Source organism: Zea mays, chromosome 7, assembly GCF_902167145.1.
Source record: "Zea mays cultivar B73 chromosome 7, Zm-B73-REFERENCE-NAM-5.0, whole genome shotgun sequence".
Taxonomy (NCBI): Eukaryota; Viridiplantae; Streptophyta; class Magnoliopsida; order Poales; family Poaceae; genus Zea; species Zea mays.
The window spans coordinates 155,088,752-155,101,980 of record NC_050102.1 but is presented as its reverse complement, the minus strand read 5'-3'; the positions used below and the strand labels follow the sequence as shown (position 1 = coordinate 155,101,980).

Here is a 13,229-nt window from a genome sequence, read left to right as displayed (position 1 = left end):
GCCGAACAAGGCAGAGAGGGCCTCCACCTGAACCTGGTTCAAGCAGCGATTAAATAATGCAGCATATTCTTGTAAGGCTTCGTTGTTGATTTCTTCGTTTTCTGATAGGCATTTAAGGGCCACCATAGCTTTCCTGACCGGCTTGGATTTCTCTTTGTGCAAGTTGGATTTCTCTTTGTGCAAGTCGAACTCGACACCAATACCAGCAAGCCGCCTGCTGCGTCTGGGGGCCTGCACTCCAGATATGGGTGTAGCCACCAGGGAGGTTCTTGGAGTTGGTAGTAGGGCATCCGACTTCTTGCAGATTTTGCTGAAAAACTTGACAATGGGTGGACTGTCCTGTTCCGGAGCAGGTTGGACATGCTCCTCAGTTGGAAGCAGCGGAGTAGTATTTTTCCTTCTTGAATAGACTTTCAGATTCGATATGGCTAGCGACCCAGAAGAAATGCAGGGTTGAACACGGGCCAGAGAAAGGGGCGATCCAAGCCTAGCTGATTTCTGCGTCTCATTCCTCACGGACTGAGGCGAAACCGGCCTGGCTGGGGTCAGCGACCCGGGGGGCCCAAGCCTAGACACCACCGGGAGGGGCGAACTCAGCCCTGTCATTTCCTGCGACCCAGTCACTTTGGACTGAGGCGAAAACGGCTGGGTGGAGTTCAGCGGCCCAATAGTGCATGTCCAGCTGTCAATAGGGGCCTCATCAAGGAGACTATTTGGCTCCTCTGTAGGCAACTCATTAAGGAGTATCATCCCATTATCCGAGGCCATCTGCTGTAACTCCGGTGCGTCAAAGAGTGGCTGTTCATGTCCCCTAGATGTATGTGAAGTCCTTCCATGTCCGGACGGCGGGAGAGGCCCAAGGCGAAGGTGAACAGACCGTCGCTGGGGCAAGGAACTGCCCAAACGCCGAGGCTCAACATTCCTTTGGTCATCCATGTCGTCCGAACCATCAGACTGATCGCCATCCTCCGGTGGAGTTAGCAGCGAGGAACCTCTAATACCATCATGGCAGATTGCAAGTACCCTTACGCTTATATTATAGGCTAAGCATCTCCGTTCAGAGCTTTGTGGGCCTGGCTCCAGAATATGCAGAATCATATCACGGTGCAGTTGTTTCGGTTGGAAGCACCAAGCCCATGCTACAAAGGATGGAAGAGTTTTCTGCAACAGAGTGTCCGGATGAACCTCCTCAATGATACAAGAATCCCCCAATATGAATTCAGCTGTTGAGCGGCACCAAGCATGCACCGGGATTCCGGTAATCTCAACTTCCACCAAGCTCGACATGATTGAGGAAGAGGCATGAGAAAATCTGGACCATCTTTTAAACACCAGGCTGAACCGAGGACCTCGGAGCACTTTACCATCATTAAGAACCCTCAATGCAGTCTCTTCATTAGGAAAGAATAGAAGAAAATCCTCAGGCTTTGCAGATTGGATTGTCATGTCTTCCAACTTAATGCTGAAGCAATGTGCCACTTCTTCTAGTACCTCTGATCCAAGGACCTCCGGCCTAGTACCAGTAACGGTAACAAGCAAGGCCCTTCTCAGGTTTAATTCTTCCCTTGCCATACCATCCGAGAAGGCCAAAACCCGAGATGTTAAATGCGGTGGGGAAACTTCAGGAATGACTTCAGATGCTGACAGAGAATGTGAAACAGCCTTGCCACTGCCCAGAGCTCCTCTGCCACCTTTGGAACGTCTTCTTTTTTTCTTCTTGTTGCAGAGAGAGCGCTGGGAATTACCACTAGGTTCCGGCAGACCTTTCTCCATCAGGGCTTCACCAGCAGGGGTAATCCTGACCCACACTGATTTCTTCTTCAGAGAGCGACCCTCAGTCAAAGAGAGTGGCGCTGGTGGAGCTGACAGCCGTTGCCACACTGATTTCTTCTGCAGAGAGCGACCCCTAGTCAAGGAGAGCGACGCCGGTGGAGCTGACAGCCGATGCCACACCGAGGGTCTCCCCCACGGATGACCAAGACGTTGTTGCACTGAAATCCTGCTGACCTGATGAACCGCAGGGAGGGATGGACACCAGGCAGCTTGATGACCAAGCTGGAAACAGCGGAAACAGCGAGTTGGCCGGCGGCAAGCAGCAACACGGTGGCTGGGCGCAAGGCAGTTGAAGCACTTTCCACGAAGTTCCACTTGGGGCCGGCGACGGGGCAGGGGTCCTCCGCGAGACCTCTTCTTGCGCACGACTACTTGCCAGCCGTCATCGTCCACAGGTCGTCCCCCAGAACTACTCGTCACCTTCAGAGGGCTGCTGGATATAGATATCGCAGGGGAGGGAGACAATCCGCACCGCGATGAGGGAGAAGGGAACGAGGCTTGACCAGCGAGGTTGGAGAGGACCGCCTGTTTAAAGGATCGTTGGGGTCTGGGGGATTCGCCAGGAGAAGCGTCATCACGCCAGCGCTGGGCCTTGGAGCGGCCATCGAGGGAGCCCAAGCGTCGGGAAGTGGAGGGGGCGGTCGCTGAAGGGGCGGAAGCCGATGGGGAGGCCGCCGGGAAGATTGCCTGCGGGAGGCTGGCCGCCGGGAGGCTGGTGGAGGGTGGGGCGGTGAGGGGAGGCGAACGGATGGGGCTGGGGGTTGGGCCATCGAGGGAGCCCAGGCGTCGGGAAGTGGAGGGGGCGGGCGCTGAAGGGCCAGGAGCCGATGGGGTGGCCGCCGGGCTGGTTGCCGGCGGGAGGCTGGCCGGCGGGAGGCTGGTGGAGGGTGGGGCGGTGAGGGGAGGCGAACGGACGGGGCTGGGGGTTGGGGAGGCCATTTCCCCAAAAGCCGTTCTGCGACTAAGTGACTGAACATGCGCCAGAAATGGACAAGCAACTGAATTCAGCTAAACCGAGCAGGCAAACCGAGTGACTGAACAAGTGACTGAAGACAGGCAAACCGAGCACAAGCAAACCGGCAACAGCTAAATTCAGTTGCATCCAGATATTTGAGTTACATCCAGCTAAATTCAGCTACAAGTCCAAATTCAGTTACATCCAAATTCAGCTACAAGTCTCAGCACAAGCAAACCGAGCATATTTAGTTACATCCAAATTCAGTTACAAGTCCAAATCTCAGCACAAGCAAACCGAGCATATTCAGTTACATCCAAATTCAGCTAAACCGAGCACATTCAGTTACAAGTCCAAATCTCAGCACAAGCAAACCGAGCATATTCAGTTACATCCAAATTCAGCTAAACCGAGCACATTCAGTTACAAGTCCGCAACGAGCCTTTTCTTGATTTTTGCCTTCTTCATAACCTTGGTCATTGTATTAGTCGTTGGATTGTCGTCAGTTGTACGCGCAACCTCTTTTCCTCTCTTCCTTTTCTTTTCCCTACACAAAACATGAAAATAGTAAATAATCATGTGAATTTTAGAAACTTGAAAAAATAAAGTATATTTTAGATGAATATAACCTTGACGAGGCAGTAATGGAGGGCAGCACCAAAGCAAGGTCGGAGGGCTCTATCATAGCAACAGAGGAGGGCACGATAGAAGCAGCAGAGGAAGGAACGACAGAGGAGGGTACCACGGAGCCAACAGAGGAAGGCACGACAGAGGAGGGTACCACGGAGCCAACAGAGGAGGGCACTTGTGGCTGATCCAGTGGCACTTGTGGCTGATCCAGTGGCACTTGTGGCTGATCCATTGGCACTTGTGGCTCTAGTGGTTGTAGTGACTGATCATCTCCAAAAGTTGTATCAAGTGCCAATTGTGGCTCTAGTGGCTGATCCTCTCCAAAGGCTGGATCTACTGCATTCTTGCAATTTCTCGCAATATGTCCTAATCCTCCACACCTTTTGCATTTTCTCTTCCTTGGTCCAAGTCCACTACCCTCGGCACTTGACCTTATTCTAGTTTTTCTTGGTCTTCCTGGTGCTCTAGTCTGGATTGGAGGGTTGAGAACGAAACCAGGATTCACGACCTCCCACTGATGTTTTGCCTCTATGGAAGGCACATTCTCAGCATATGTTGCTTTGAACTTGGCAATAGAGTAGTACTTATGTACATATTGATCAATTTCGCTGGCTACACCACGAAGAGAAGTAATGAAAAATAGGGCATGGGTGCATGGCAGCCCGGTAATCTGCCACTGCCTACAAGTGCATGTCCTGTTCGATAAGTCCACTGGATATCTCCATTCCCTCTTTTCTTTGTCCAACACTTTCACCTCTGCCTCAAGCGGTCTGCGCTTGATGAAAGACATTTTCAAACCTCTGGTCTTTTCATGCAATGTCTTCATCACAGCTGGGATTATCATGTGGCCATGAAACCTCTCAAGTGCAATTCTTTGACGCAACTCAAACTTTACCATAAGCATTTGTCGAATCTTATCTAGCAACTCCACCAAATGAAGCCCCTTTGTTTTTCTGATCCATGCATTGAATGACTCCGCCAAGTTATTGTTCACATAGTCCACCTTGCACCCTTCACCAAATTTGCTTCTAGCCCATAGATATTTGTGATGACTTTCAATGTATATTTTTAACCTAGAGTTTGTGTACAATTGATTCACATGATAGTTATGCTTTCTAAGGCTATATGTCAATGATGCTGGCCATAAGTTGTCATCAATCAACTTTCCCTTGAATGATTTGCCCAAGTTTGAAGCAAAATGCCTCATGCATTCCCTATGCTCTACTCCAGGAAACACATAATCCACTGCAGTTTCTAAACCCTTGCAAGCGTCTGTGTGTATAGTCAATCCATGTGGAAACCCTATAACCTGACGCAAATTCTGTAGGAACCATGTCCAACTTTCTGTTGACTCTGCCTCGAGGACACCATAAGCCACTGGAAAGAGCCAATTATGTGCATCAATGGCACAAGCAGCTACTAACTGGCCTCTAAACCTCCCATAAAGAGTTGTTGCATCCACTGCTAAATAAGGCCTGCAACCAGCTAAGAACCCACTCCAACATGCTTTGAATGAAACGAACACCCTTCTAAAACATTCTTTGTTCAAAATCTTGCCATTCACTTTATAATCCACCGTATGATGGTCAATCTCAACAACACTACCTGGGCACGCCTTCTCCACTTCAGCTTTGAAAGTGAATAATAAGTTAAAGCTTTCCTTCCATGGGCCATAAATCTTGTCAAGAGCCATTTCCTTGCCATAATACACTCTCATGTAAGGCACCAAGATGTTGTACTTCTCTTTAATCTTCTTTACCAGTTCAGTTGTACCAATGCATGGGTTATCTGTCACCCATTCTAATACTGCATCTGCACACCATCTACTTTTAGCTACCTTATGTGACCCTTTTCTTTCACTTGGACAAGTGTGAGGAGATGGATTCACTTTGACCTGAATAATTGTACTATTCCGCATACAGGAAGCATGTATCCTCCACTGACACCTCTCAAATGCACAATGAACAGTTATTCTTGTTGGCTCACTCTTTTCAATTACATAATCATATTCACCTTTGATGCAATAGGTAGCAAGTGCATACCTAAATTCGGTCATCGATGCAAATGTGTTGCCTTCTTTTAAGGATGGATTATCTCTGTCATAATCATTTCTTGGTACATCATCACCCTCTCCTTGCTCATCCACCCCCATAGCTATGTTTTCCTCCTCCTCCTCTTCATCAGTCTCTTCAAATTGTGCCCCTGTGAAAATGTCTCCATCATAGTCCTCAAATTCTAGCATATCCCACTTATCAACAAACTCAGGATATTGTCTCTCATCATCATCAGGTGCAGCAACTACTTCTATTGGTTCAACCTCATCATTTGGAATAATATGATTCATCCTATTTCATAGGAAATAACGACTTTAAGAACTCATATAGTAGCCAACAATTATAGATAGTAGAGGGTTATGCTCCTTGCCTGGAGGAGACTGTTGCTGCTGTCAAGAATTTGAGCGCGAGCAGGGCCTCTGGATCCGGTCGCCTCCACTGCTCGCGGATTCCTCCCTCCCCGCGGCTGACTTCCTCCCTCCCTCCCGGTCGCCTCCAACTGCTCGCGGATTCCTACCTCCCGGCGGCTGGCTTCTTCCCTCCCGGCAGGGCGCCCCCACGAAGCAGCCTGTGACCGGAGGCACGGGGCAGCAGCAGGTCCTTGCGGTGGAATTGGAGCACGGGGCAACAGCAGGTCCTTGCGGTGGAATTGGAGCACGGGGCAGCAGCAGGTCCTGGCTTCTTCCCTACGGGCAGGGCGCCCCCACGAAGCAGCTCGCGGTGGAATTGGAGCTCGGGATTGGAGGGATTTGGCTTGGAGCTCCCCCCGACGTGGCTGCTGCCAAGCCGTTGAAGACGCAGGTCGCAGCGCCGGTGAACTGCTCGGCGGCTGGCTTCTTCCCTCCCGGCGGCGGCTGGCTTCTTCCCTCCCGGCAGGGCGCCCCCACGAAGCAGCCTGTGGCCGGAGGCACGGAACAGCAGCAGGTCCTTGCCGTGAAGAATCCTCCTGCCGCGCCGCCGATCTGTCGGCCAGGCGCCGCGCCGCGTCCGTAGATGCGAACCAGAGAGAGGGAGAGCTGGAGTCGGGCGTTGGGAGGAAGAGGAGATGCGACTGCAGTGGAATTTTGCAGTGGGCCCGCCCTGTAAGGCACGTTAGCATGGACGGAGACGGCGACCAGGTGGATTGCTGAGCAAAAGGAACTAGCGTTGGGCAGAACTGAGGAGGAATAAAAATTAAGGGTAGCAATGAGCAGTGGTGCACAACTAAGGGGGCCAATGTAAAAAACCCTTTTATAAACTAGCTTTGGCTATGTGAGATTGGTTTTAAAGGGATGTTTGAATGCACTATAACTAATAGTTAGTTGGTTAAAAATTGTTAGTAGAATTAGCTAGCTAACAAATAATGTCGGCGTTTCGGACCCGGGGGTCCCTGGACCGACGAGTGAAATTGTCGCTGCGTGCCCCTGCCCAGATGGGTTGGCGCGGGATGGAACACAAGAAGTGGGGCAAGCCTTGTATTATCCTGCACCAGGGGTGCCGCTCGTAGTAGGGGTTAGAAGCACGTCGCGAGAGGGAGAGAGAGAGGGAGCCTGTTCGTTCGCTCCTTCCCCGTGTGAACCCCCCTCCAGGATGGCCCTGGACCTCCCTTTTATAGACGCAAGGAGAGGGTCCAGACGTACAATGGGGGATGTAGCTATGCGCTAAGGTGTCCGGCAGAGAAATGCCTAAGCCCTGTGTACATGCCAACGTGGCTGTCGGGGGAGAGCTTGAGCCCTGTATACGTGATAGCATGGCCGTCGGAGAAGCGCCTGAGCCCTGTAGGAGCACAGCTGGCAGTGCGGCAAGGATCCTGCTGACGTCTCCTTGCTGCCGTAAGGGGCTGAGAGCCACCGGCGTCATGGTTGCACGCGGGGCACCATCATTACCCGTCGCCGGGGTAAGCCAGATAGGACGCCGGTCTTGTTCTTTGTAGCCTGAGCTGGCTAGGGATAGGGTAATGATGTATCCCCTGTTGGCGCGGTCGGTCCGAGCCCAAGGTCGGGCGAGGCGGAGACTTCTCTTGAGGCCGAGGCCGGGGTCGGGCGAGGACGTGATTCCTCCCGAGACCGAGGTCGAGACCGAGTCCGGAGGTCGGGCGAGGCGGAGACCTCCTCCCGAGGCCGGAGCCTGAGGTCGGGCGAGGCGGAGCTTCCTGTTGCGCCCGAGGCCGAGCTCGGTGGTTGATCGTGACTTGTTGTCGGTCTTCGCCTGGGTGGTTAGCACGACAGTCGGAGCGGGGCGAGCGACGCTGTTTTCCCGTCATATCGGATAGTAAAAAAGAGGGGCGAAGTGACTGCGGTCACTTCGGCCTGGCCGACTGAGGCGCGTGTGTCAGGATACGGCGTCAGGCGTCCCCTGCATTGAATGCGCCTGCGAAGCGGTCGGTTGGTGAGGCGGTCTGGCCAAGGTTGCTTCACAACGAAGCCTGCCCGAGCCGGGCTTCGGGAGAGCCGAGGGGGTGCCCGCTGCCTGAGGAGGCCCTCGGGCGAGGCGTGAACTCGTCTGGGACTACTGCTCCAGCCCGAGGCTGGGCTCGGGCAAGGTCGCGTCCCTTGGGTAGACGAAGCCTTGACTCGAACCGCGCCCGTCAGTTGGTCTGAGGGTGTTTACCAGCCGTGATTAGAAGTGTTGGGGGTACCTCTAATTATGGTACCCGACAAATAACTACCCAAATATTAACTAATTTACCAAAAATAACTAATAGCTGAACTATTAGCTAGGGTGTTTAAATGTCTCAACTAATTTTAGTCACTAACTATTATCTCTAAGTAAATTCAAACATTTACTAAGAAATTGAGAATCCAGTTTCTATAAACTGTGACATAAACTAACATGTTTTAAACTAGTTTTACCGGTTTTAAAAACTAGGTGCTTTCAAACACGCCCTAGGTTGGTGTTTCAGACATTGCTTTTCACATGACGTGTATCTCAAACGAGCCGATTTGTACGTGAGTATACCCAAGATTCTACAATATCTTATATTCTTATACAATGAAATTACTGATGTGTAAGTACAATAGGCACCCACATTTTTTGTCAACCAAAGGGAAAATTATTCATGCTATACACCATCTCACTCACTAAGGGCTGGTTTGGTAACCCCAATTTTCCAAGGGTTTTTCATTTTCTTATAGAAAATTAGTTCGTTTTCCCTTAGGAAATTAAAAATCCCATAGAAAAATAGGGTTGTCAAACTAGCCCTAAATACATGATCTAATCCCTAACCCCTACTCATCTTACATTACCGTTCCGAAGTTTCAAAATAGGCTCGAAACAGAGTGGAAGCAGCATCAAGAAACCGACCCATCAAGCAAGCATGCCTTGAGCTGTCGCCACGATCATCTCCGTGGAACCATTTGCCCTGATTCATCCTTCTCGAAGATCCTTGCGATCCACTCCTCCCATACTGCCCTGCGCCTTCCGCTGTCTGATAGTAATGGGGAGGCCTCGGCTGGTTCAGAAGTAGGATTTTCGTTGAACGTACCATATGTTGATGGCATGTTTACATCAGCAACCCCTAGCATGATCGCACGCCGCAGAGCCTCCTGCTGCTCTTCGTCGTGATCTCTTGTAACAGTGATCTCACTGCTCATCCTTTCAACCGCAGGTGCTTGCATGGTTTTCTCACTCTCTAGCAATAACTGAAATGACAGAGCTGTTAATTTGCACCCCATGTATGCGCTTTTAGTCAACGAACAGGCTATGCTGGAAGTGTCATAACCAAGAAAGAAAGAAAACCGTCCGCTGTTTCAGAATGAAAAAGGAAGGGTCTAAAAACCTCTTTCACCTGGACTACCACTATTTGTGGAGCAGTTTTAGGCAGGCATTACAGACTTGTAGTTCATTACAATAGGCGAATGACACTAACAAGCATTTCGAAAGGAAAGAAGTCAATTACGATGACAAAAATGCAAACTTACATCTAATGCCCTTTGCGCCTCTCTTTCTATCCATATAATAGCATGATCAGATGTTGCGTTGCAAGAGAGAACAATGCGTTCAAATCTCCCATCCACAGGAACTGCTGTTCTCACAATAGGGGGGTATCTTCCACATCTGCAGCAATCAGGAATTGTTTCAATAAAAATTATGAACTATGTATCAATGAGGAAAAGCGAAATAACTACTTTTTTTCCAGGAAGCTTGTTCTGTAGATATTCATTGCCATTGCAATATGTGAGTTGCAAAGATGAATTGAAACCTACTTTGCATTAGCATGAAAATCTGCAGACAAGTTGGTGAACCATCAAAGGGAGGTATATCATCACAAGTCACAACGACAGTAAGCTACCATAGCTACAAATTAATAATGGTAGACCTCCACATTTAATATTTTATTATTTTGACCATAACATCCAGATTCCAGTTCTGTTGAAATAGCAAGCATTACTTGCATGTTTCTTTCAGGAAAAAATATAAAGGCAAATTCATACCTGAAAGGTTTTCTTTCAACAATGTGGTAAAGCCTACCAGGTGCATAGAGGCGCCTTGGATCTCTCAACATCACACTTTCAGGTATACATGTGTCTATTAGGCATCTTCCACATAGAAGGCATGGTAAGCTGTACAAAGAGGACTACATCAGGTACCCTGAAAACAATCAGAGATCATAAATCCCTACAAACATGCATTATCATGTTGGTGATACTTAAGCAAAGCTACATTACCAGAATAGTGACTTGAAGATGTCTTCCAAAGGAATGTCTGTGCGAGGCAAAAAATCATCCTGGTTCACCAGATAGGAATATCAGAAAAGATTTAACAGCATATTCCAGCTGGATTCTTGATCCAAGTAATGATAATGGAAATTGCCAATGACACTGTGTTGCCAGTGCTCCATGAAAGCAAGTTCATTGTATAGTTTTGGAATAAGCACCATTGGTTGTGAAGAAATTTGAAATTGAATGAAAGGGGAACTTATTTAAGCTCTGAAGTGGCAACAGAATAACTTAATTACAGGTGATTACCAATTTAGTGCCCAAACACTTGTAAAACTAGTACACGTAATGACACTGATGTGGTAATTAACTAGTGGTGGACGTGGAACCTTACCTGAAGAATAACTGCATTGATGACATCTGCATAACGGACAGCCAAATTCAGTGACATACATCGGGCTGGTGCCATTGCAAAACATCGTATCCTCTTCCTGTCTATGCCACCGAGCAGCTCCCTGTTGTGCACTGCCAGCAAAGCTAGCATTGACACCACACCAGAGCCAAGAGAATGCCCAGCAAATGTGAGTGTATAGCCAGGATTCCTCTCCAGAAGGTCCTTCAGAACATCACACTCAGCATCAAAAACCCACTCGGCGGCCTTAAGCAAGCCATTGTGCACGTAGCCGCCGTCAAACCTCCTTTGCCCAAGCTTGTTATCCAGAAGGACAGCATAGTCACTCTCCTTCGCCATGTTCATTCCTCGAACAGCAAGCACAACATCTGAATGCTGGTGATCAACATACAGAAGGTATGTTGGTGCATGACCATGAGTGTCTTCATATATTCTCCGCTGCACCACCCAACGTGGCTCCATGCCATAACCACCTGGAGGCGCCCATTGGGGGTTCTCAAGGTCATCCTCATAGACCGAGAGGATGATCCGACACAAGCGCGGCACAGGCTCAAACTCTTCAGCCGATGCAACACCCCAGGTCTCACTGTCGTAGCCTCCGGAGTGGAGGCAGCGCTGCCACACCCACCGCGCACACGCCAGGCAGTACACGCACTCGACGACAGGCAAGCAGCATGTGATTGACATCACATTAGTCGGACCTTCAGATATCGCCGCTGCAGTACTGACTAAGTGGACAGGCTAAAAAACAAAAAGGGCTGTGTTATTCAGACAGACTTGGAAGAAACGTTTGTTGTGAGAAGATTGTGTTTATGGATTTAATGAAGATCAGTTAAACTAGTTGAGGCAGAATACTATAACCATAATCTTCTCGGTATCACAGAAACAATTAAGAGAAAATCCCAGAAACTAGAAAATGACGAATGTAGCCTCGCAATGGACTGCCTGACAGACCAATCAATTCAAGGGTAGTTCTAAACGATTGGAGTGAGCTTTTGGGAGGAAAATTATCTCATTAAGTTATCTATGGGTTTTGTCCCTTGAGGCACCTGCAAAGCAAAGGGGGCCTAGAACGTAGCACTAGCAGGCAGCTACCTGAAAAGACCAAGAACTGATACTAATTTTGCTGGGGGAAATATGGCCTCTTGCAGGCACCATACTCATTGACCCATCGTCGGCACTCCTGTTCCGAACCCCACCCACCCCCCGATTCCCAGGTCTCGAAGCATGGGACATCCAGCAAGTCGATTAAGCAGCCGAAGACAGTAATCAACCGGCGGAATTGGAGCGAGGGGAAGGAGAATCTCACCACCCTGAAGTTGAAGCTGCAGGAAGAGAGGCATCTGCCGAGACGGGTAACGGGAAGAAACCAAGGAGAGAGGTGCAGTGCAGGCGAGCCGAGGCCGGGGATAGTTGCGGCGGCAAGCCCCAACCCCCCAGGTATACTTTTCTCCGCGTCAAGGCAAATAGGTGGCAGCTCTCAAGACCGGTGGCTGCAACTACTACGACGAGGAGACGAGGAGTCGTCAAGAGAACGGTGGGAAGGGGCCTGCGTCCTGCGGGAAGACGCAGCCACGTGGCTGTGCCTTGCTCTAGTGTCGATGCAATGGCTTTTATTTCGTATCCGTACAGACCTTGCTTTTTATAAATGAATCGATCGTAAGATTTTTAAGAATATTTTATTATATATATATATATTATATATTAAGAGCGCTGGTCTTCCGATTTCAATAATAGAGGAAGCTCAGGCGAGTCAATATGCACATTTGGTTAAATCATACCTGGTGGGTATTTACACAGTCACGACGTCGTTATCCCCTATTTCTCCGTCAGCCCAGCCCACGTCTCCCCCGTTTCCCGGTTTCCAAAACCGTCTTCGCGCAATCAACAGAGAGAAACCCACGCGAGTCCGGGATTACAGCTTCTGCATCCGCCGAATAGGAAGGAAACCCCGTAACCCCTTCGCCCGAGGCGACTTTCCCTGCGGCCGAGACGACTTTCCAGGCGATTTCCACCGCTCCAATCCAGCTGCGCTCCTTCAATCTCCGAACATTGGAGCCCGATTGAAGAGCTATTGCTTTCCCGAGAAGTTCCAGGTAATCCATCCAACTTAAAATACATCGAGGTTTCCGTCGATTTTTGAAGCATTTTTTGTCGATTTGAAGTCAGTTTGATTGTTTCCCTTAGTTTTTAGTTGTGTGTGATTTGTATCCGATTATACATTTCTCTAATCAGCTCATTGCATCTCTCTTTGGTTCAGGAGCCCCGATTGTAGAGCATATGTATTTCTTCTAGATCTGTTGTATCGCTCGGCATTCAAAGACTTAGGCAAAGGCTCTGGTTCAGGTATTTATTCATGAGTTTGTAGAGAGTACTTTTACACAATATTAGTAACACGTATATGCATATTGGTATTGATATATATGCACATCGTCAATACTGATTATGCACATTTGTACAGATGTTTATGAACATTGGTCAAGATATTATGCACAATTGTATTGTTCTATTTACCTGAATCATTAGTTTACACACATGTTGTATTATATATAAATGCATACAGATATTATTATTTATGCAATAGTTATTTAAATATTCATGTTTGAATATCATCAAAATGTGTATTATTATGAACCAGTTATTAAAATATGTTGTATAGTTAGTTGATGCAAAATAGGCATTTATTTTATCATGCACCAGTTACAATT

General features: G+C 48.7%; 2 protein-coding genes across 2 annotated transcripts; both read right to left on the bottom strand.

The window, feature by feature from the left end:
* Nucleotides 1–2,407: 2,407 nt before the first annotated feature.
* LOC109941195 (uncharacterized) lies at nucleotides 2,408–5,762 on the bottom strand. Its single transcript, XM_020541715.1, has 3 exons — nucleotides 3,418–5,762; nucleotides 3,260–3,335; nucleotides 2,408–2,788 (listed from the first exon to the last, which is right to left on the bottom strand). The coding sequence occupies exons 1-3, from the start codon at nucleotides 5,760–5,762 to the stop codon at nucleotides 2,408–2,410; spliced, it is 2,802 nt and encodes a 933-aa protein (XP_020397304.1).
* A 2,644-nt stretch (nucleotides 5,763–8,406) lies between these two features.
* Nucleotides 8,407–12,126, bottom strand: LOC103633173 (alpha/beta-Hydrolases superfamily protein). The gene is made up of 6 exons (XM_008654858.4): nucleotides 11,831–12,126; nucleotides 10,504–11,262; nucleotides 10,119–10,177; nucleotides 9,885–10,013; nucleotides 9,372–9,507; nucleotides 8,407–9,092 (listed from the first exon to the last, which is right to left on the bottom strand). The coding sequence occupies exons 2-6, from the start codon at nucleotides 11,206–11,208 to the stop codon at nucleotides 8,790–8,792; spliced, it is 1,332 nt and encodes a 443-aa protein (XP_008653080.1). The 5' UTR covers nucleotides 11,209–11,262; nucleotides 11,831–12,126; the 3' UTR covers nucleotides 8,407–8,789.
* Between the last annotated feature and the right edge of the window lie 1,103 nt (nucleotides 12,127–13,229).

Bases quoted from the DNA above. Each gene is read 5' to 3' on its own strand.
- LOC109941195 (XM_020541715.1), bottom strand. From the start codon at position 5,762: ATGAATCATATTATTCCAAATGATGAGGTTGAACCAATAGAAGTAGTT. The intron at 3,336-3,417 runs GTTATATTCATC...TGTTTTGTGTAG, and splicing joins TCCATTACTGCCTCGTCAAG to GGAAAAGAAAAGGAAGAGAG. The intron at 2,789-3,259 runs GTTATGAAGAAG...ACTTAGTCGCAG, and splicing joins CGACTAATACAATGACCAAG to AACGGCTTTTGGGGAAATGG.
- LOC103633173 (XM_008654858.4), bottom strand. From the start codon at position 11,208: ATGTCAATCACATGCTGCTTGCCTGTCGTCGAGTGCGTGTACTGCCTG. The intron at 10,178-10,503 runs GTAAGGTTCCAC...CTGGTGAACCAG, and splicing joins TCAATGCAGTTATTCTTCAG to GATGATTTTTTGCCTCGCAC. The intron at 9,508-9,884 runs GTATGAATTTGC...TGATTGCTGCAG, and splicing joins GTTGAAAGAAAACCTTTCAG to ATGTGGAAGATACCCCCCTA.